A 22528-nucleotide genomic window follows, 5' to 3' on the forward strand; every position below is an offset into this window, starting at 1 on the left:
ATCATTATTTACTAGCATTCCTTGTTTATACTGCTAAATATAACTTACTAAACATCACACATTAACCTGACATCGCTAGCTTCAATCTAAATTTATTAAATTATTATTATTATTATTATTATTATAATTGTTAGCACAACACGCTAGTAATTCGCTAGCCTGTTAGCGTGCCATCCATGCTTCATTTATTCATCTATTCATCTAGCTAGCGCCTTTTACGAGTCCATCAAAAAACTTAGGTGAGTAGGATCAGTCAACAAACACGGTAAGTCATGTCATCTCCTCTTATTGTTACTTGCACTTCATGCAACATGTTTAGCATATCCTTCTCTGTCAGCATAGGATTTACATGTGATAAATGCAGGGAGATAGTCAAGCTGACGGGGAAGATTTCAGAACTAGAGACATGCATCCAAGCTTTAATCTAGGTTAATTGTAAGAGTGCAAGGGCTTTAGATACTGCTTTGGATGCGACTAGCTTAGTGAACTCTGTACATTGTTTGGTTCCGGCTGTAGAGCCCGTGCAGCAGGGCAATTGGGTGGTGGTGAGGTGCTGTAGTCACACCGCTCTTCCGTTCCGATTACAACTTCAAACAGATTCTCCCCACTCAATGAAACACCCACTGAGAATCATGTTGAATGTGCCCTAGTTTTTGGCAATTCTATTACACGGAATGTGAAAATAGACACCAGCCACCATAGTCACATGTTTGCCGGGAGCATCATGACATCAAAGCAAATTTAAAAGTGCTGGGATTAAAAGTGCTTTCTAAGATTATTATTCACATCGGCACTAATGATGTTCGACTCCGCCAGTCGGAGATCACTAAAATTCATGTTAAAGAGGTGTGTTAACTCGCAAGTACGATGTCAGGCACTGTAATTTGCTGTGGCCCCCTTCCTGTTAGCAGGAGTGATGACATACTTAGTAGATTGTCCTCACTCAATGGCTGGTTGTCTAAGTGGTTCCGCAAAATAATATAGAATTGGGAAAAGTTTTTGGGGCAGACCTGACCTGTTGAAAAGAGATGGTATTCATCCCTCCTGGGATGGGGCTGCTCTTCTCTCTAGTAATATGGCACATTGTCTTAGAACTCAAGCATGAATTGGGGCTCAGGTCAGGAAGCTCCGTCTGCTAGCTGTCTCATGTCACCAAGGTCAGATAAATCCCATCACATAGAGCCTCTTTCACCTAGATATCATCATATAGAGACTGTGTCTGTTCCCCGAATTAGGACATACAAAAAACTTCCAAACCCATCTAAGGGTAAACATTTAATTGATGTTCCAAAAAACCAGATATAATGCAAATGATAAAGCTTGGGTTGCTGAATATTAGATCCCTTACTTCAAAAGCACTTATTGTTAATGATATGATTACAGACTATAATCTAGATGTGCTGTGTTTGGCAGAAACCTGGCTAAAACCAAACGATTACATTTACTTTAAATGAGTCCACCTCACAAGATTACTGTTATAAACATGAACCTCATCTGAAAGGCAAAGGGGGAGGAGTTGCTGTAATTTATAGTTATATTTTTAGAATTACTAAGAAGTCTAGTTTCAAATATATTTCTTTTGAAGTGTTGGTGCTTAATATAGCAATATATATAGTGCAAATGATAAATCATGTTTGTGATTTCTGCTGGCTACTGTATACAGGCCACCAGGGCACCATACAGACTTTATCAAAGAATTTGCTGACTTTCTATCAGAGTTAGTACTGGTTGCAGATAAAGTCATACTTGTTGGTGATTTTAATGTAGATGTGCAGGACTGAATTTATGTAGATTTTTCAGTGGATTTATAATTTTGTAAATGTGTATTCTAGTGAGGACTTTAATTTTGAAAAGCAAAACTAAGCCTCTTAGTTCAGGAAGCAGGAAGTACTAGTAGTACTGCAATAGTTCAGCAAAATGTGGTAGCTGTGTGACATCTCTAAGCATCTCCTTTCTTTTAATCTGTTAGACGCAATGTCTGTAAGTATACAGTGTTAAATTTATTGTGTGATACATTTGAGAAGGTTTTTTGATATTAAGATGTATATTTTCTTAGTTTAATTATCCTTGTGTTATTTGTCAATCTGTAATTTTCCAATTTCATATTTAGTGATTGTATCTTTTGTATATTTTTACAGTTTCACAGTTGAATCATAAACTTCAGAAACGACTTGAGGTGTCCAGCGAGGTTTTTGAGTCACTGTTTAACTTACTGGATAGTTAGATGCCAGAGAAATCTAATAAGGCCAGTATAGTGAAAAGACATCAATACAACAGACTGAGAAAGACGCTCAAGAACTGTATGGAATCAATATTTAAACATTCCAAAGTCTCTATCACATCAATCTGATTTTTCTGCATATGATTAAGTCTCATATAAGCATGGCAGAAGGTCAGACAGACTCAGCAGATCTTAAAGGCACAGTTGAAGATGTGCACTCTGTCAGCGCACATTCCTCAAAAGCATCCAGTCGTTCTTCAAGGGCATCCAGTCGCCACTCAAGCGCCAGCATAGCGGTTTTCAAAGCAAGAGCAAAAGCGGAAGCCGCGCAAGCCAGAGCAGCATATGCTAAAAGAGAAATAGAATTGAAAGTTGAACAGGCACGACTTCAAGCAACTCTCGAGGCTTTGCAAGAGGAAAAAGAAAAGGATGCTGCTTTGGTAGAAGCTCAGGTACTGGAGGAAGCATTGTTAGAAACAGAACGTAGCGCAGCCAGCAGAGTATCAGTTCCTGTTCCCATCGAGGACAGTCGAATCAGAACAGCGGATTATGTGAAAAGACAATCTAAAGACAGTAGTGGTTTACTACCATCTAGTGGAGGACAAGAAACTCAACCACCACTTCAAGCTTCTCACTTAGTAAGCCCAATTAAAAGGGAGTCAGATTTCAAAAAATTTACCAATTAGTTCACAAACCTTGGACTTTGGAGCAGACATGAATCAAAATGCCACTAAAATGCAGTACCCTCCTTATCACTACCAAATGCAGAGTAGACCTCCTGATAAAGGAGACATTACATATGACCTCGCAAAGTATCTAGCTCGTACGCAACTTGTGACAGCAGGGCTTACTTACTTTGATGACAAGCCCATTAATTACTGGGCATGGAAATCATCTTTCCAAGGTGCTATTTCTGGTCTGGGTCTTTCCCCAGCAGAAGAGCTTGATCTCTTAATCAAATACCTGGGTAGAGAATCTTCTGAACATGCACTGAGACTGAAAGCGGTTCACTTCAGGAATCCGTCAGGTGCGCTGATAATGACATGGCAGAGGCTTGAAGAAATATATGGTTCTCCAGAAGCAATTGAACATGCTCTTTTTGCCAAATTAGAAGACTTCCCCTGAGTAACAAACAAAGATCCACAAAAGCTTCAAGATTTAGGAGACATCCTCTCAGAACTAGAAGCTGCTAAGCTTGAAGGATACTTACCAGGTCTGGCATACTTGGACACTTCTAAGGGGGTGAATCCTATTGTGGAAAAACTTCCATATAACATTCAAGAAAAGTGGATGTCATTTGGATCCAAATATAAGCAAGAACATCATGTTGCTTTTCCACCTTTCTCAGTGTCTTTTCTCAGTTCGTTCAGGAGCAAAAGCACGTACAGATCCTAGTTTCAGTACGTTTCCTCATGTGAAATACGAGAAAGGAGAAGTTTGAGAGACAAAGACAAATGCCAATATCTGTTCACAAGACTCAAATTAATCCAACTAAAATACAATCTGAACAGGAAAAGAGATCAGTTAGCCTGAAAAAAAGCTGTCCAATACATGGGAAACCTCATCCTTTGAGAAGATGCAGAGGGTTCAGAGAGAAATCTCTACAAGATAGAATGCAGTTCCTGAGAGAGCGGTCTGTCTGTTACCGTTGCTGTTCTTCTACAGACCATCTTGCCAAAACCTGCACTGTAGAAGTTCAGTGCAAAGAGTGCGGTAGTGATCCCCATCCTTCGGCCCTTCATCCAGGTCCTGCCCCCTGGAAATCGGTCATCTACCCCTACCTCAGAGCATGGCGGGGAGAAATACAAATCAGATAGTCATGAGGTTACATGAGTAACATGAGTAACACTCCATGAGTACACGGAAGTCTGCGGAGAAGGTCTGAGTGCACGGTCTTGTTCGAAAATGTGTCTAGTTTCTGTCTATCCAGCTGGACGCAAAGAGGATGTATGCTATCTTAGATGAGCAAAGCAACCGCTCTTTGGTGAGAGAAGATTTCTTTGACATCTTTAACATCAAAACAACTCCATTGCCCTACACACTGAAAACATGTGCAGGCCTTTTAGAGACAGCGGGGAGAAGAATTTCTGATTTCATTGTGGAGTCCATTGATGGAAAGATAAGTCTACCTCTCCCTACTCTTCTAGAATGTAATCAGATTCCAAACAATCGTACAGAAATTCCAACTCCTGGTGCAGCGTTCCATCACAGCCACTTGAGACACATAGCACAAGAAATACCACCTCTCGACTCTGATGCTGAGATTCTTCTTTTACTGGGCAGAGACATCCTGCAAGTACACAAAGTACGCAAACAAATTAATGGTCCAAATAATGCCCCTTTTGCTCAAAAGCTGGATTTGGGCTGGGTTGTCGTTGGGGATGTGTGTCTCAGAGGAGCTCATAGGCCATCTTCAGTTCATACTTTCAAGACTTTCATCTTAGATAATGGCCGTCACAGCTTTCTGAGTCCATGCTATAGTCAAATCAAGGTAAAAGAGAAGTTGGATGTTAATCCACAATGGCAACAACCTCTAGAAACCACATCTGAGGACTCCATTCTGTTAGTGCCGGATGGTGAAAGTGTTGGTTATTCAGTTTTCACCTACACTGCAAATGATCATAAGATTGCTCCATCTGTGGAAGACACTAGGTTTCTTCAGATCATGGACAAAGAGTTTTTTCAAGACAGCTGCAACAGTTGGGTTCCTCCGCTTCCCTTTCGTGAGCCCAGACAAAGTCTACCCAACAACAGAGACTATGCATTCAAACATCATCTCGCGCTGCGACACACTCTGAACAAACGATCACAGATGAAAGCACACTTCCTGGATTTTATGGATAATAAAAAGGGCATTAAAGATCTGCAACTTTTCTCAAATGGCCTTCCCATCTTACGTAGTCTTGGTGTGTCCTGGAATGTTGCAACAGACTCTTTCATGTTTCAGACGATGACAAGCCTTTCACTCGGAGAGGCGTCCTATCTACCGTGAATGGCTTGTATGGCCCTCTTGGATTCCTTGCTCCTGTCACTATACAAGGAAGGTTACTGTTGTGGGAACTTACCAAACAAGGTGAGGGCTGGGAGTCCCCTTTGCCTGAGGACATGGAGGCAGAGTGGAAAAAATGGAAAAAAGCAAGATTTGAAACAGCTGCAAATACCACGTGTTTGTATACCCATTCCTCTGTACGATGTTCAGAGTAAAGAACTTTGTTTTCGCTGATGCGTCAGTCAAAGCCATTGCTGCTGTAGGATACCTGAAGGTGACAGATCATCATGGTCACACAAATGTTAACTTCTTATTTGGGAAATCCAAATTGGCACAACAGCCAGACATTACTGTCCCAAGACTGGAGTTGTGTGCTGCTGTATTAGCAGTGGAGATTGCAGAGTTGATTGTGGAAGAGATGGACATGACTTTTGATCATATCTGGTACTATACTGACAGCAAGGTAGTACTAGGCTACATTTATAATCAAACACGGAGGTTCTATGTCTACGTGAACAACAGGATTCAACGTATAAATAAATCCAGTTCGCCTGCACAATGGCGATATGTTCCCACAGAGCTTAACCCAACAGACCACGGATCCAGGTCTGTACCTGCAGCATCGCTAGTTTCCAGTTCATGGCTCACAGGCCCACACTTCTTGCATAATTCTCAGCTTCGGTCTGAATCACAAAAGTCATTTGTGCTTGTGGATCTAACCTCAGATTCTGAAATACGCCCACATGTGGTTTCAAACCTTACTGAAGTTCCCAAGGTCACATGGAATTCTGAGAGATTTAGCAGATTCTCTAACTTTAACACTCTCATCCAGTGTTGTGTGTAACGCGTTACAGTAACGTAACTACTTTTTTGGGTAAAAAGTAGTGTAACGCGTTACTACAAAAAATTTGGTAATGAAACGTAGTTCCTTTTTCAATTCGGCGCAACGTTACTTTTCCCATGGATATATTTGACAGCGACACTTCCTCAGCTGCGCGCTTGAGAGAAGAGAACTGTTGAGAACTGAAGAAAACGATTTAGTTTCATATTTATGTTTAAATTAAATTAAATAAAAAAATTGCGCAATATATCGGGAGACAAATGGAGTGTGGAGACATGATTTTGACCACTTTATTAAGTTTGTTTTTGTAGAAAACCTGTATTTAAAGTGAATTTCGTTTTGTATTAATTGTATCTTAATTTTAATCAATGTTTTATCAACCAGTTGGCTGAATTAAATAAGAAGTAAATTAAAGAAAACTATTTAGTTTCATATTTATGTTTAAATAAAATAAATAAATAAATATTTTAATCTATGTTGATTATATGAAAAGTGAAAAGCGTGAGTAAGATCATAATTTTGTGCAATATATCGGGAGATAAATGGAGTGGGCAGACATGATTTAGACCACTTTATTAAGTTTGTTTTTGTAGAAAGACTTTCTTTAAAACGAATTTCGTTTTGTATTAATTGTATCTTAATTTTAATCAATGTTTTACCAACCAATTAATTGCCTGATTTTAATAAATAAGTAAATATGGCATGCAAAATAATCATGACGGCACCGTGAACTGGAGCTCCTCTCCATACTGTAAATTAACCGAAACTCATAAGCTACTTGTCTCACAGACCTGAGAAATATATAGAAAGCCTGAATATGTGTACTTTTAAACCAAAAAAAAAAATTTTTCTCTCAAAATCTCTTTTTTTTCTCCTACTCCCTTAATAGAGTGAGTCGTATGTCTGAAAACTAAGCTTATGTCTTCTATATCATTTTGTCCTATGTTATCAAGACGCGATTCGCACCGGTGTTAGAGAGCAGGGAAGCTTTATTGGCTGTTGCCGAAATTTAAAGTTCGGTGGATGGGGGAAGCGGAGCGGAGAGAAGTGTCGCGAGCACACGGCTCATCGCGGAGTGTCGCACTCTACCCCATGATGCAGAGCCGGCTGAGAATAAAAGTTGCCGCACACAGCAGCGCCAATGAGAAGGACTTTTTTTCTTTTGAAATTGATACAATTTTTTATAATAAAGAGCACAAAATAATTACCTGTTAGCCTATGTTATATGCTCCATTGTATAACTTTATGTCTACATATTTAGGAACAGATATTGGGTTCTGCCCAAAGTCAAGCAACATAAAAGTAACGAGTAACGTAAAAAGTTACTTTCCAAACGGGGTAACTAAGTAAAGTAACGGATTACTTTTTTTAAAAGTAACGAGTAACGAGCAAACACTACTTTTTAAAAGTAACTTCCCCAACACTGCTCTCATCAGAGCAATAGCACGTCTGATTCACATTGCCAGATCTTTCTCCAAATGCTCGCAAGATGATAGTTGCAGAGGATGGCATATCTGCTGCAAAGGTCCTTCTGAAGAAGAGCTGGAGAAGGCAAAAATCCTTCTGTTGAAGAATGCTCAATACGAGAGTTATCCAACAGAGATTAAAAGCATCACTGCAACTCACAACCTTCCTCATAAGAGTGTGTTGAGGAAACTATCTCCTGTCCTTGACAGTGATGGCTTACTTTGAGTAGGGAGTCGTATTGTGAAGTCAGGTCTGGAAACTTGTGAAGTTAACCCTATTATCATCCCGGGTACACGTCATGTGGCAAAACTGATTGTGCGACATTATCATGAGTCTGTGGAACATCAGGGCAGACACTTTACAGAAGGTGCTGTCAGAGCTGCCGGATTTTGGTTTGTAGGAGGTAAGAAGTGCATACGCAGTTTGCTTTTCAAGTGTGTAATCTGCAAGAAACTGCAAGGGAAGACAGAGCATCAGATGATGTCTGATTTGCCAGTGGAACGGTTGACAGTAGCTCCACCCTTTACCTATGTGGGTGTTGATGTTTTCGGACCATGGGAAGTGACTGCCCGTAAGACCAGAGGAGGCCAAGCTAATTCCAAGAGGTGGGCAGTTATGTTTTCATGTATGTGCTCAAGAGTAATCGAGGCAATGAGCTCTAGTAGTTTCATCAATGCCTTAAGGAGATTTTTTTGCAATCAGAGGGCCAGTTAAACAACTGCATTCAGATCGAGGTACAAATTTCGTTGGAGCTTCCCGTGAACTCAAAATGGATGAATCTTGTGTCAGCTCAGATAATGTGCAGAAATATCTGTAAGAACACAATTGCACCTGGATATTCAATCCACCTCATGCCTCTCATATGGGTGGTCACTGGGAGAGAATGATCGGGATTGCACGTCGCATTCTTGATTGCATGCTACTTAAAGAGAAGGCTTCCCGTCTCACACATGAGGTCTTGACGACGTTCATGGCGGAAGTTACTGCAGTGATGAATTCACGGCCTTTAATCCCAGTGTCCTCTGACCCAGAATTTCCCTTTATTCTCACCCCTGCAACTCTTTTGACACAAAAGACAGGTGCAACACTTCCCCCACCTGCAGACTTCGGGAATAATGAGTTGCTTAAGGAAGAATGGAAACAAGTGCAAAGGTTAGCAGATGTCTTCTGGACAAGATGGAAAAAAAGAATACCTTAGTACTTTGCAACACCGACGAAAGTGGCAAGACAAAAAAACGAATTTGAAAGAAGGGGATATTGTCTTGGTAAAGAACATTCAAGTCAACAGAAATGAGTGGCCAATGGCAATCATTGTGAAAACATCACCAAGCAAAGATGGATTGGTGAGGAAAGCTGATGTTAAAGTGACTAAGGACGGCATTCAGAAGATCCTGTCACGTCCTGATTGATTTCCCAGTTGATTTGGGATTCCTGAGTGTGCAGGACTGAATTTATTTAGATTTTTCAGTGGATTTATCATTTTGTAAATGTGTATTCTAGAGAGGACTTTAATTTTGAAAAGCACAGACAACCTCTTAGTTCAGGAAGCAGGAAGTACTAGTAGTACTGCAATAGTTCAGCAAAATGTGGTAGCTGTGTGACATCTCTAAGCATCTCCTTAATTTTCATCTGTTAGACGCAATGTCTAAGTATACAGTGTTAAATTTATTGTGTGATACATTTGAGAAGGTTATTTGATATTAAGATGTACACTCACCTAAAGGATTATTAGGAACACCATACTAATACTGTGTTTGACCCCCTTTCACCTTCAGAACTGCCTTAATTCTACGTGGCATTGATTCAACAAGGTGCTGAAAGCATTCTTTAGAAATGTTGGCCCATATTGATAGGATAGCATCTTGCAGTTGATGGAGATTTGTGGGATGCACATCCAGGGCACGAAGCTCCCGTTCCACCACATCCCAAAGATGCTCTATTGGGTTGAGATCTGGTGACTGTGGGGGCCATTTTAGTACAGTGAACTCATTGTCATGTTCAAGAAATCAATTTGAAATGATTCGAGCTTTGTTACATGGTGCATTATCCTGCTGGAAGTAGCCATCAGAGGATGGGTACATGGTGGTCATAAAGGGATGGACATGGTCAGAAACAATGCTCAGGTAGGCCGTGGCATTTAAACGATGCCCAATTGGCACTAAGGGGCCTAAAGTGTGCCAAGAAAACATCCCCCACACCATTACACCACCACCACCACCAGCCTGCACAGTGGTAACAAGGCATGATGGATCCATGTTCTCATTCTGTTTACGCCAAATTCTGACTCGATTTCTGTTGAGACATTCAGATGGTAGAGACTCATCAGACCAGGCAACATTTTTCCAGTCTTCAACTGTCCAATTTTGGTGAGCTTGTGCAAATTGTAGCCTCTTTTTCCTATTTGTAGTGGTACCCGGTGGGGTCTTCTGCTGTTGTAGCCCATCCGCCTCAAAGTTGTGCGTGTTGTGGCTTCACAAATGCTTTGCTGCATACCTCGGTTGTAACGAGTGGTTATTTCAGTCAAAGTTGCTCTTCTATCAGCTTGAATCAGTCGGACCATTCTCCTCTGACCTCTAGCATCAACAAGGCATTTTCGCCCACAGGACTGCCGCATACTGGATGTTTTTCCATTTTCACACCATTCTTTGTAAACCCTAGAAATGGTTGTGCGTGAAAACCAGTAACTGAGCAGATTGTGAAATACTCAGACCGGCCCGTCTGGCACTAACAACCATGCCACGCTCAAAATTGCTTAAATCACCTTTCTTTCCCATTCTGAGTTCAGGAGATTGTCTTGACCAGGACCACACCCCTAAATGCATTGAAGCAACTGCCATGTGATTGGTTGATTAGATAATTGCATTAATGAGAAATTGAACAGGTGTTCCTAATAATCCTTTAGGTGAGTGTATATTTTCATAGTTTAATTATCCTTGCGTTATTGTCAATCTGTAATTTTCCAATTTCATATTTAGTGATTGTATCTTTTGTATATTTTTACAGTTTCACAGTTGAATCATAAACTTCAGAAACGACTTGAGGTGTCCAGCGAGGTTTTTGAGTCACTGTTTAACTTACTGGATAGTTAGATGCCAGAGAAATCTAATAAGGCCAATATAGTAGATAATGAAAAAGATGCATTGGGATTGGCATTTAAAGACATTCTTAACTCTATAGAGTATAATATATTGGAGTTAGACAACATGTGTCAGGACCTACTCATTGTCGTAATCATACTCTAGATCTAATATTATCACACGGAATCAATGCTGATGCCGTTGAAATTCTGCAGCAGAGCGATGACATCTCAGATCATTATCTAGTCTCGTGTAAACTTAATTTAGCCAAGGCTGCAAAGCCGGCTCTGTTACAAATATGTTAGACCTATCACTTCTGCCACTAAAGATTGCTTTATTAATAAACGTACTGATCAGTTTCATCTCAGCGTCCCAGATAGCGTAGAAGAACTCGATATTGTGACAAACTTTTAACTCTCTCTTTTCCAGCATTTTAGACAGTTGCTCCGTTGCGCTTAAAGAAAATGAAAGAAAATAGTCCAACACCATGGTACAACGAGCACACTCGGGCCCTTAAGAAAGCAGCCAGAAATATGGAGCGCAATTGGAAGAAAACAAAACTAGAGGTATATCGCATTTCATGGAAAGAGAGCTCGATTGCATACAGAGAGGCCTTAAAAGCTGCTAGATCTGCTTATTTTTCAACCCTATTAGAAGAAAATAAACAAAACCCTAGGTATTTATTTGAAACAGTGGCTAAACTAACGAAAAATAAAGCTTCGAGCCCAGAAGTTTCCAAGCAGCACAGCAGGAATGACTTTATGAACTTCACTTATAAGATTGATAACATCAGGGAGAAAATTATTACTATGCAACCGTCAACTACAGTATCGCATCAGGCAGTGCATTGTAATCTCCCTAAGGAAAAATTGTATTCATTCATTTCTATAGAAGAGAAAGAATTCGTTAAACTCGTTAAATCATCTAAATCGACAACATGTATGTTAGACCCTATACTGACTAAGCTACTGAAAGAAATGCTTCCAGAGGTAATAGATCCTCTTCTTAATATCATTAATTCATCTTTGTCATTAGGATACGTACCAAAAACTTTTAAGCTGGCTATGATTAAACCGCTTGTTAAAAAAAAACGCAACTTGATCGTACAGAATTAGTCAATTACAAGCCGATCTCGAATCTACCTTTTCTGTCAAAGATTCTAGAAAAGGCGGTATCCTCACAACTACGTTCCTTTTTAGAAAGAAATGATAGCTGCGAGAATTAAGTCAGGATTTAGACCGTACCATATTACTGAGACTGCTCTCATTAGTTAAAAAATGATTTGCTCTTATCCGATCGTGGTTGTATCTCTCTATTAGTGTTACTCGATCTTAGTGCTGCATTTGATACTATTGACCACAAAATTCTTTTAAATGGACTCGAAAATTATGTTGGCATTAGTGGAATTGCATTAGCATGGTTTAAATCATACTTATCTGACCGTTAATCAGTTTGTTGCAGTAAATGAAGAGATCTCATCGATCACAAGTTCAGTATGGCGTACCACAAGGCTCAGTACTAGGACCGTTGCTTTTAACTCTGTACATGCTTCCCTTGGGAGATATCATTAGGAAGCATGGAATTAGTTTTCACTGTTATGCTGATGATACTCAGCTCTATATTTCTTCACGCCCTGACGAAACTTACCAATGCACAAAATTAACGGAATGCATAGGTGATATAAAAAATTGGATGACTAGTAATTTCCTACTACTTAATTTTGAAAAAATAGATTCTAATTATTGGACAAAAAAACATCCTAACGTAATAATCTAGAATACTGTCTAACACTTGATGGCTGCTCTGTCAAGTCTTCGTCGTTGGTTAGGAACCTGGGTCTACTCTTTGATGATAATCTTTCATTTGAAAGTCACGTGTCTAGTATCTGTAAAACCACATTTTTCTATCTTAAAAATATATCTAAATTACGTCATATGCTCTCATTGACAAATGCAGAACAATTAGTCCATGCGTTCATGACATCAAGGCTATATTATTGTAATGCTATTATGGGAGGTTGCCCTGCACGCTTAATAAACAAATTACAGCTGGTCCAAAACGCAGCAGCTAGAGTTCTTACTAGAACTAGGAAGTATGACCATATTAGCCCAGTTCTGTCAACACTGCATTGGCTCCCTATTAAACATTGTATACATTTTTAAATATTGATGATTACTTACAAAGCACTAAATGGTTTAGCTCCCCAGTACTTGAGCGAGCTCTTAACGCATTATTGTCCTTCACGTCTATTGCAATCTCAAAATTCTGGCCAGTTGATAATACCTAGAATATCAAAATCAACTGCTGGCGGTAGATTCTTTTCCTATTTAGCACCAAAACTTTGGAACAGTCTTCCTAACATTGTCCGGGAAGCAGACACGTTCTGTCAGTTCAAAGCTAGACTAAAAACACATCTCTTTGACCTAGCATACACACAACACATTATAGACTTCTATAATTCAATGTTAGGCTGCATAGATTAGGTCAGCCGGAAACCGGGAACACTTCCCATAAATCCTGATGTACTTGTTACATCATAAGAAGAATGGTCTCTACGCTAATGGCCTCTAACGTCTGTTTATCCCGAGGTTTACTGCAGTCCGCTGGATCCAGGCTGTATCCAGATCTGATGAAGGACCTGCGGCTGGACACGACGACAGCGCAGTCCTGAAATGTCAACTTGTATCTCTCACCTGTGAAGGCCTCCCTCCCCTCCCTTTACCTCTCTACAGATAAAGCATTGTCGGGATAATTCCGGTTTGCGTGGCTATGCGGAAGCGATAAAAATTCTGTATTATAATTTAAGGCCAGACAAGTAGTATGTTGACGGTTGATTTGTAGGGAAGGACTACACGCCTGCGCACATATATTAAAACGCGCATACCTATAGACCAGAGTTTCCGCTAGAAAAAAATGGTGCCGGTCAAAGTGACCGGCAGAGGTTTCGTTTTCCGGACATTTTGATGATATGCCGGTCAAATATCGCCTCTTAATTAGTCAAGTTGAGGAAAACTGGAGGCAGGCTATGTAACTTAAAAAATGACATAATCAGGCCATATAGAATGCAACATGTTTATAACTTTTAAATAGACGGAAAAAAACATGAACGTCCGATTGGCGTCAATCAACGCCAATTGTTTTTACTATGGTTTCACATTCATAGTTTAACAAACCAATCCCCCTTCCCCACATAAAATATCTGAATAGTAGCCTATTGTTTTTATTCAAGCGAACTTAATTATACACTCATTTAGCTGGTAACATTTAAATTGGCCACCGTGAAATGACTCCTTGTCAAATGAACTGGAACAAACAAATGACTAGGCCTATAACATTGTCTCGCGTCATTTTAGGCTACTTTTTACGCTGTTTTGCAGTGCTGAATTGTGCAGCTGCCGACTTAAAATCGACACTTCCCTGTAGCCGCGTTTCCATTACAGATGTGCGCAAATGTTTTGCGCTATTATCTAAATATCTATGAAAAACTATTGCGAAATGACGGCGTTTCCATTAACCGATGTTATGCGACTAAAACGTCCTTTTTTTCTCTCAAGATAAGTCATTTAAAAAATCACGGCAACAGACGTTGGTTTATATAATATCACAGCCACCGCATTAGACATTATTATTATTATTATTATTATTAATGGAAGGAGACGTGGCGTGTTATCCAAGCATTAATGGCAGGGAAAGACCCTTGTACTGCGAACGACACACATAAGGAGTTTCTGGGTGTTTCGCCCTCATTTCTGCTCCGAGGTTTTGATTGTGGCATTTCTTTGAGATTTAGAATCCAGTATAGGCTAATTACTGTTCCTTTTACGAATTTAATAAAGAACTCTGTCTCGTATTCTGTCCAAACGATCCTTGTAGGCTACTTTTGTGTCCATTAGTTTTTCCTTTTTTAACCCGTAATTGAAAAACGAAAAATGAACGGTTGTTGTCTTTTTAAAACGCAAAGTTGAACACCAAAATTTTAATTTGAACTGGCTACACCAACTGCTGCGCAAAAAAGTAAATATCGACGAATTTTCAGATTTTTGTTTATGACTTTTTGCCCCTTTATTAAACATTTAAAATATTCAAACATTAATATGGAAAACATATGTCGATTTTACTGGTTTTCTAAGGCCAAATTAGAACCTGGAATTGATGTTTTTCCCGCAGTGCTGAATGAGAAGAGCCATTAATATTATTAATAAACTATTGTTTTCTAAGTGTCGGCTAAAATCATATCTCCATCTCCGCTGTTAAGCAGATGCGCTTTTAGAGAGAAATGCATTTTTCGGATTAGGTACATAATCAGAAGGTATTAGCTTTCGATTAGAATTTGTTCGTTTTAATTAGAATTTGTTCGTTTTAAAGTGGACATTTCAAGCTTTAGCCTACATAGGCTATATTTTGTTTCAGTTCTCGCGCTCCAGTTTATGGAGATCATGAAAGTGCGTCTGATTGTTTTATTTTATTTTACAAAAGCACAACGTTTTCTTGTTATTGTGAGTTTACACAAATAAAAGTAGTTGAGAATAATGTATTATTATTTTCTGTATGACCAGAAATGATATAGTATTTTAAGTTGTTTCCACTGTTGATAGGAAAATGCAAGTGTTCGCGCCCGCGCCTCCGTGCCATGCAGTGCGCGCTCCACACTCAGCTTTGTTCCTTTTTTGCATTAAAGCGTCTTCTAAATATAGCCTATTAAATGTTATAATATAATAAAATAATATAACATTATTATTATTTGCGTAGCTATACATGGACCTCAAACACACCGCGTCTTCTAAGTCAGGTGACTGTAAATGCGCTTCCATTGCAGTTTTGCGAAATATTCCTCTTTCGAATTGCCTGAAAAACCACCTCATGCGAGCATAAAAACTTGTTTGCGATAAATGGGAGTTTTTGCGAAATTGACGTGTTTCCATTGTGCATATTTTTAATTCGCAATTTCAATTAGCGCAATTTGAAGGGTAATGGAAACGCGGCACAACTTGTAATGCGCATAAGCCGCGTAACCTTGTTCTCCGCAAGGCGACTTCGCTGCTTCGTCTTGATCCGATTCTGCTTTTTCCTCCGGTGGTGGTGGAGCTGTCTGGACATCTGAGGCTTCAGGCGTTCCTGATTCACCATCGTCCGTCACGTCTGGCCTCTGAAAAAAGCTTTTAAGGCTAGTCTGCCTGGGCCTGGCCATATTTGAAACGTCTCACTCATTGTTCGTTGTTTAGGTCTATATTACAGCCGTTTTAGGCGTGCGCTTTATTTGAAATGCAGCATGCGATGTTGTTTAATAACTCAAACGGTAGAGCCTGTTCCTTTATAACATAGCCAAAGGTCGGTGTATTTTTGCTTTATACATTTTAGGCGTATTCTCAAATTCAGATTGTGTTAGGGGGGCGGGATTATTAGGCAATTTTAATCGGACAATTTGACCGGAGAGATTTAATTTTGTCGGACATTTCTTTTTTTTTTTCGGCCAATGTCCAGCAATTACCGGACAACGGAAACCCTGCTATAGACTAAACTCGTAATGTGCATGTCCACGCCATCGGCGCTCTCACTGGTTCGCGTTTTTAAGTTTTCGCAGAAAGAACTTAAGAGTTTTGTTAAAACGGTTTCGTGTTAGCGGCCCCTAAGTTACTAACTAATGATCGTTGCGATGGAAGTGAATCAAACAAACTAACTTTAGCTGGACGATAGCTTTATTCTAGAGCTGCTATAAAGCCAAAACAATCTCTGTTACTTTAATTTCCTATTATCAATGTAAAGCCGCTTTGGCGGCTGTAATCTTTGGTATCGTCCTACATTGTTAAAGCGCTATATAAATGAAGATGACTTGACTTGACTGGGTGTTTGCTAATATTAAGTTTCCACTACAACAATCATGAAATAAATTCTAGGGAAAATTACTCTGAGACTTGTTTAAAGTTTGACGAATCACCACAGCATGATTTTGTTTTATTAAAAAGTTCAGAATAATACAAAGACAAATTCCAAAGGCAAAAATAGCATACATGCGTATTAGTCATCACCTGAAATGCAGCCCAGAGAAACGGGCAAGTAAGCCATTCTCATTACAGGGCCATCTTAAAGCTATGGGCTATCATTATAGTGCAGCCATTCCCTTATAAGGCAAATAATTGGACTTATACTGGTCCTTATTTCACACAAGCTTGCAAAAAGCACATTCAAATACTACTTCACACTTATTCTATGCAGCACAAGCATAAAAGCTTATTTAGTGGTTTTTCTATCAAAAGTTGAAGTGCCTTTCACCTTTTACTGTTAGGGGCAAAAGACGTTGACAGTTTCTTTTCAAGGATGCATGGGGTTTCAACAACGGACATACTGTGAAACCTACATACGCGTATTATTTTTAAACAATGACCCTTCAGCTTGCAGTTCAAGCTTGTCTTGCAAATCAAAACATTTCACTATTTGGGCAGTCTAATGCAAATTCAGCCTCGTTAGATCAGTCCATTTCGTGAAAGTTGCGTCTTAGCGGGAGGCCCTCGCAAGCACCTTCTCTTCCTTCTCAGCTTTGCAGATATTCAACTAAAAGATCGTCCAGAATTTTCCTGTCTGTCACATTATTTTGTTTCAGGGGATTTATCAGGAGAATTCATCATTACAAGACAATCATTTATTACACTAAATAAGAGAAAAACAAACAAAACAAATCGTCATGTACATACTTACATGTGTAATGCTATGTAATCTTTAAGAATACTACTTACCTAAATCGAATGCTCAGTATGAATACAACCAGCTATGCAGTGCATGCTGCCAGTCTGTGTTCTCCATTATTCCTGTTCTTTCCAACAACAATGCACTTGATTGTGATGAGCTCGTAATCACGTAGAGTCAGTAGGACATTTCTGATAGCACGTGGCAGCATAAGTTCCTGAGATGGGTGGGCCACAAACTTTAAACATAGCGGAGGAGAGAACGATTATTGCTGTGGCTGTTTTTATTTTATCAGTTTTTTCCCCAACCGTTACATCGCCTTGTCTTTAAAGTAGTGCATATTTACATGTATGAATAATCATTTGAAGCGAATTGTATGTGTTATACACAGTGAAAATAGCTTGTATTTGTCTGAAATTCCATAATCGTCTGCTGAATATAGATATGGTTGTCAAAGAATGAGGTTAAATGAGACTTAAATGAGACTTTCCCAATTAATTGGCAATAATAAACCTGGTGTCCTCCATTGTTCCTGTTATTTCAGACAACACAGCATTTGAATACGACGTGCTTGTAATCACGCCTTCAGAAGTGGGAAATAGGAAAATTCTGATCGCACATGAAGGCACCATTAGTCTCGTAAAGTCGTATTCATAATGCCGTTCAGACTCGAATGCCCCATCAAATGCGGGTTTTATCCAAATCCACTTGTTTAAAAGTGCCTAAATTACATTAACATTTACAATATAACCTTTACTTCGCTAATAAACATCTAAATAACTACAGCTATGTATCAATCTATCTCTGCGATAAGTTCTTTGTAAACGCATAAAAACAGCGCTCTGTCAGCAGGTATTTCATTGTGTTCACGCCATGTTGTAATTGAGATTTCAACTTGTAAAATTTGTAGAGCTCATAATTACAGCTTGTAAGATGAGAATTTTCTGAGACCTTCTACTTGTACCACCTGACCGCTGCGGATTCATATAGGCGTTGATAGCAGGTGTGTTCGACTTGAAGTGGCACTGATGTCAAAGTACCATGAGAGCGATTCAAAAGCATATGGAGCAGTCTATTATCTAATCACTCTCGTGGTACTTTGTCATACACAGATCGGTCTGTGGAGTGCCACTTCAAGTTGAACAGACCTATTATCAACACCTAAATGAATCTGAAGCAGTCAGGTGGTACAGTAGTCACGTGGTACAAGTAGGTCTCAAAATTCTCATCTTACAAGCTGTAATTGAGCTCTACAACCACGTGAAAGCATTTGATGTCATACACCAATGATAACTCCAGTAATACGATGGAAAGATTTATCTTGAACTGTCATGGAAACTATGTATAAAAGTTAATTAAACAATTTATTAATAAATTAAAAAGGAATTTATACCTGAATGATATAACACTGTAGTCACATTGGACCAGCGTAATGAGTAATCATAATGAGTAATCTCTAGCCATTGAGCGTACATTGGTTGAACACACGTTATTGTGGAATTGAATGAGTGCACACTATTATCCACTATGGTTTTGGACACCACTACAAATGGCTGTCCCTTCAAGTAGTGCCCTATTTAAGGGTATAGGGGGTGATTTCAGACACAGCCCTAGTGGTGCCATAGAGACATCACATCTTGTCATTTCGAGACTACAATAATTACGACATGGCGTAAAATGCAGCATTAATCTAGACGGACAAAAACATTAATTCTGATTGCATGCCAGATTAGATGGACTCAGTAAGTAAATAAATAAAACAGTGAATACATCAAATCGCAATTACAATGTAAGCATATTCCAACAAATGTATGTGTACTAATATTCCTTTCTTTTCACTCTTTATTCTACTAAAAACAAATCTTTTAAAACTGTAGTTTATAGACTCGCCTGTCATTTGTTCTCCATTTGAAAACACTTTTTTTGCGCACTTTTTTTGCACCCTTTCGGACCCCTTTATTTATCGATGTAGAAGTGTTTTATTTATGCAAGGAGGGAGTGAAATTACAGAATTTACAGTATAGAGAAAAGTGTTAAAACAGTTTTGTGCTGTTATAACTGTCAAATATATCAGTTCTATTTATTGGTTATCGGGCACATACATATGCAAATAATCTGTATCGGTTATAAAAAGTGTCTTGTAGTGCAAATGTAAGAATGCTTTGGAAGTATTATTTGGCTAATCACCGATAAGTACATTTTAAATTTTCCCCCTCCCCAATTAGTTGTCTGATGGATGGACTGATAACAGGCTCAAAGTCTCGTTTCCTGCCCAGAATCCAAAATGGCAAACTTCAACTCCAGCTGGATGCCTTCAAGTTCCACCAAGAGACGAGGCCAAAGGTGTATATAGTGTATTCCAATGAAAACATGTTCTCGAGTCCAAAACATTATAAAATGGTGATGGAGGGTTTGTTATTTTGGTTAAGTTAATAATATTGGATGGAAAAAAAATTGGGGTTGTTGTACACATTGAATTCTGATGTCAGTAGTTCCTTTTGAGTTCAAATTAACATACTTCTCATTTTGTCGTGCAGATGTACATCACCTGTAATCTTCAAGCTTACCCTGTAATGGATGCAGTTAACCCCTTTCATAAAGCATGCTCCTTTATCGATGGAAGGTGTGAAGCTTTGCTTTTCTCTTTCCCCTTTTTTGTATTGTTTAGTAAAGTTTTACATTTAATCATTGACTCTCGCCATGCAAACTGTATTTTCTACAATATTGTTTCTTTGGGGAACCAACCTCAAGTTTCTCTCACTCCCCTCTTTAATCTTCAAGCTGGAAGGCTGCAGATGGAGATGACTGGGCTTGTTACAGCTGCCAAGGAACAAAAGCGTATGCTCCATCCTTCCAATCCATACTGCAACAATCTCGGCCGCCACCTGCTCCCAGACCAGACCAGAACTCATCTTCCCCAAAGCCCAACAAATTCCAGCCCAGAATTCAAGAGGATTCTGGAAGTTATTTCAGTTCCTTGCTAACAGATAGTGAGCCTATTCCCTCTTGGAGGAACTTAATTCTCCCACTGGAGGAGGATGAGGGAATTGGTTCAGTGGGTAAGCACTCCCAGGTCTGGTGATTTTTGTCTTGGTGTAATTTATCTTAAAGAGTAAGTCATTTAAACTGTATATTAAAGCTGATATTTTGACGTTAAAACTGCAGATAAGCATATTTGCACTAACCATTTTGAAAAATGTGGATCTGTGTCAATAGGGTGGGAACTGGAGAAAACAGTGGGTCCATTGGCCATCTTTCCAAAGAAAAGCAAAATGGGTTTTCTGGCTCCTCCTAGAGTGAAGGAGGGTGTTCCTCCTCTCCCTTCTCTCAGTAAAGATAAGAAACCGATGCCTCATAGTAGCCTATGGAAGAATGGTGTCACTGCTGAGATGGGTTTGTATTCAAGTTACAATCTCTCTTTAATTGGGTCAATAACTAGGACATACAGTAGGTCTTTTTCTTTTTTTCCCTAAACGCAAGTCAAAATTTAAACTAGTATATTTAAAAAAAAAAAAAAAAAAATTCTTGCATCGCCTTTGAAATGACCTACGCCTACAATTGGAAAATGTGAACTGATTGCAAACTGCTATTTAGGCATTGGGCCTCATTCATGAAACATGAGCAGAATGAGTTTGTATAAATTGTTCGTAAGGCCATTCTAATATAAATTTTTGGGTTCACGAATCTTTATTTTAAAAGCCTTAGTTGGTACCAAAATATTTACACCTGTTCCCATTTACGTGTAAATGGTACGTAAAATATCAGAATGTTTTGTTCTTTAGGCAAACTGATGACATTGCATTTTGATAACATTAATGAAAAATATAACAAAATTGCTTAACTGAAATTCTTCACATTTAACTATTTGGTTATGATTGAAAAACTCCAAGTAGACAGTTTTCACCTATTATTATAGACTTCTGTTATTCTGAGCAGCAATACTATTTGTCGTCTGTATTATTTGACTTAACAATTTGAATTGCCTAATTTTGTTAGGCATTTGGCCAGTTTGGAGCCAAACCTGAGAGAGCCCAGGAAATCCCACAGCATTCCTGTACATTATTCACACAATTGTTTCATGGGCTGGGACAATTTTTTGGAAGTGTGCATGCATGCCTTTTTTAAAGGCACACTATGCAGTTTCCGTTTTTCTCAAACAGCGACCCCTAGAGTCGCTGTGGAGTACTTGTATTTAACGTTACAGTCGTAAATCCCACTCACGCAAAGTCGTCTCTGCACTCTTCCGACCGCGCTTTCTTCGTCGATTCTGCCATGATTCACGTCTGAAATGCGTGCTAGTGTCTTCCATAGATGCTGCTTCATATGTTGTTGATGTATGTGACGTCGTGGCGTAAAGCAAGTCGTGATTTGTCGGGGTGCCACCTCTCAAACTTGCATTGCTGGTTTGAGAATGCAAACCCCTCGCAACCAGGGGGCCCCCAATCGAGGTTTTTTTTTATTTATTTTTTTACATATTAATTAACTTAAACAAGTGACATAAATGAATGAAAGGATTAATAATTCAAGACAAGAAAATTCAGATGTCATGATCAATATACCTGCCTACAACTGCTGCTGTGTCTGCCAGTGTTTGAGTCATGCGCATAACCTCGCGTGCATAGACTGTGCGCAAAGTCACGGTAATGTTAAGCCATGTCTCAAATTTGATTTGATCAATGATTTATCCTTTAAATGTAATGATATTCAGAACAGAACAAGAATAAAAAAAATAACTATAAACAAGCCAAAACTAAATAATTTAAAGCGAAAGTAAGCGGCGTTGGGCTCACGTATCTCTCTCATTAGAATCAAAATGTTTCAACATTCGCGATGGATTTGGATGGTAAACTATTCTTTATCATAGGCTTTGTACTTCACTCACATTCCAATATCGACGGAAAAAATCATCCTCTTCACACGCGCAAAATGTGCTTGGAAACATCACAGTGGAAGATTACAAAGCTGGAATATGTTGTGTGTGTGTGAGAGAGAGTGTCGCGGGCGCGATCGAACAGTGGAAACATAAAATCATACTCCGTCATGTTCATACAAGACATCATTCAAACTGCAAAGTGTTGCAAAACGTTGGAGGATATTTTGCAAATAATTTTTTTTATATGTTTTGTGGCAGTTTGTTTTCAGAAGTTTCCAAGAGTTAGTAAAAGAGTAAAGAAAAAGTTAACTTTGAGTATCTATTTTTTTATTACGTATTTCTTTTGTATTAATACATAACCTCATTGTATTAATTTATA

General features: G+C 39.0%; 1 protein-coding gene and 1 long non-coding RNA gene across 2 annotated transcripts in view; both read left to right on the forward strand.

Annotated features, from left to right (window-relative positions):
* The window catches only part of LOC309499915 (zona pellucida sperm-binding protein 3-like), a 95064-nt gene that overhangs the window by 71496 nt on the left and 1040 nt on the right, over window positions 1-22528 (forward strand). Inside the window, exons 5-8 of the mRNA XM_082171451.1 lie at window positions 19502-19619; window positions 19814-19899; window positions 20058-20335; window positions 20493-20669. Of these exons, the coding sequence (XP_082027577.1) occupies window positions 19502-19619; window positions 19814-19899; window positions 20058-20335; window positions 20493-20669 (659 nt within the window). The remainder of the gene's footprint in view (window positions 1-19501; window positions 19620-19813; window positions 19900-20057; window positions 20336-20492; window positions 20670-22528) is intronic.
* On the forward strand, window positions 1888-14876 carry LOC309499989. The gene is made up of 3 exons (XR_014206417.1): window positions 1888-1980; window positions 2139-6041; window positions 7488-14876. It is a non-coding gene; the product is annotated as an uncharacterized lncRNA (long non-coding RNA).

The sequence above is a fragment of the Leuciscus leuciscus genome (assembly GCF_965113295.1).
Source record: "Leuciscus leuciscus genome assembly, chromosome: 5".
In the NCBI taxonomy this organism is placed as follows: domain Eukaryota; kingdom Metazoa; phylum Chordata; class Actinopteri; order Cypriniformes; family Leuciscidae; genus Leuciscus; species Leuciscus leuciscus.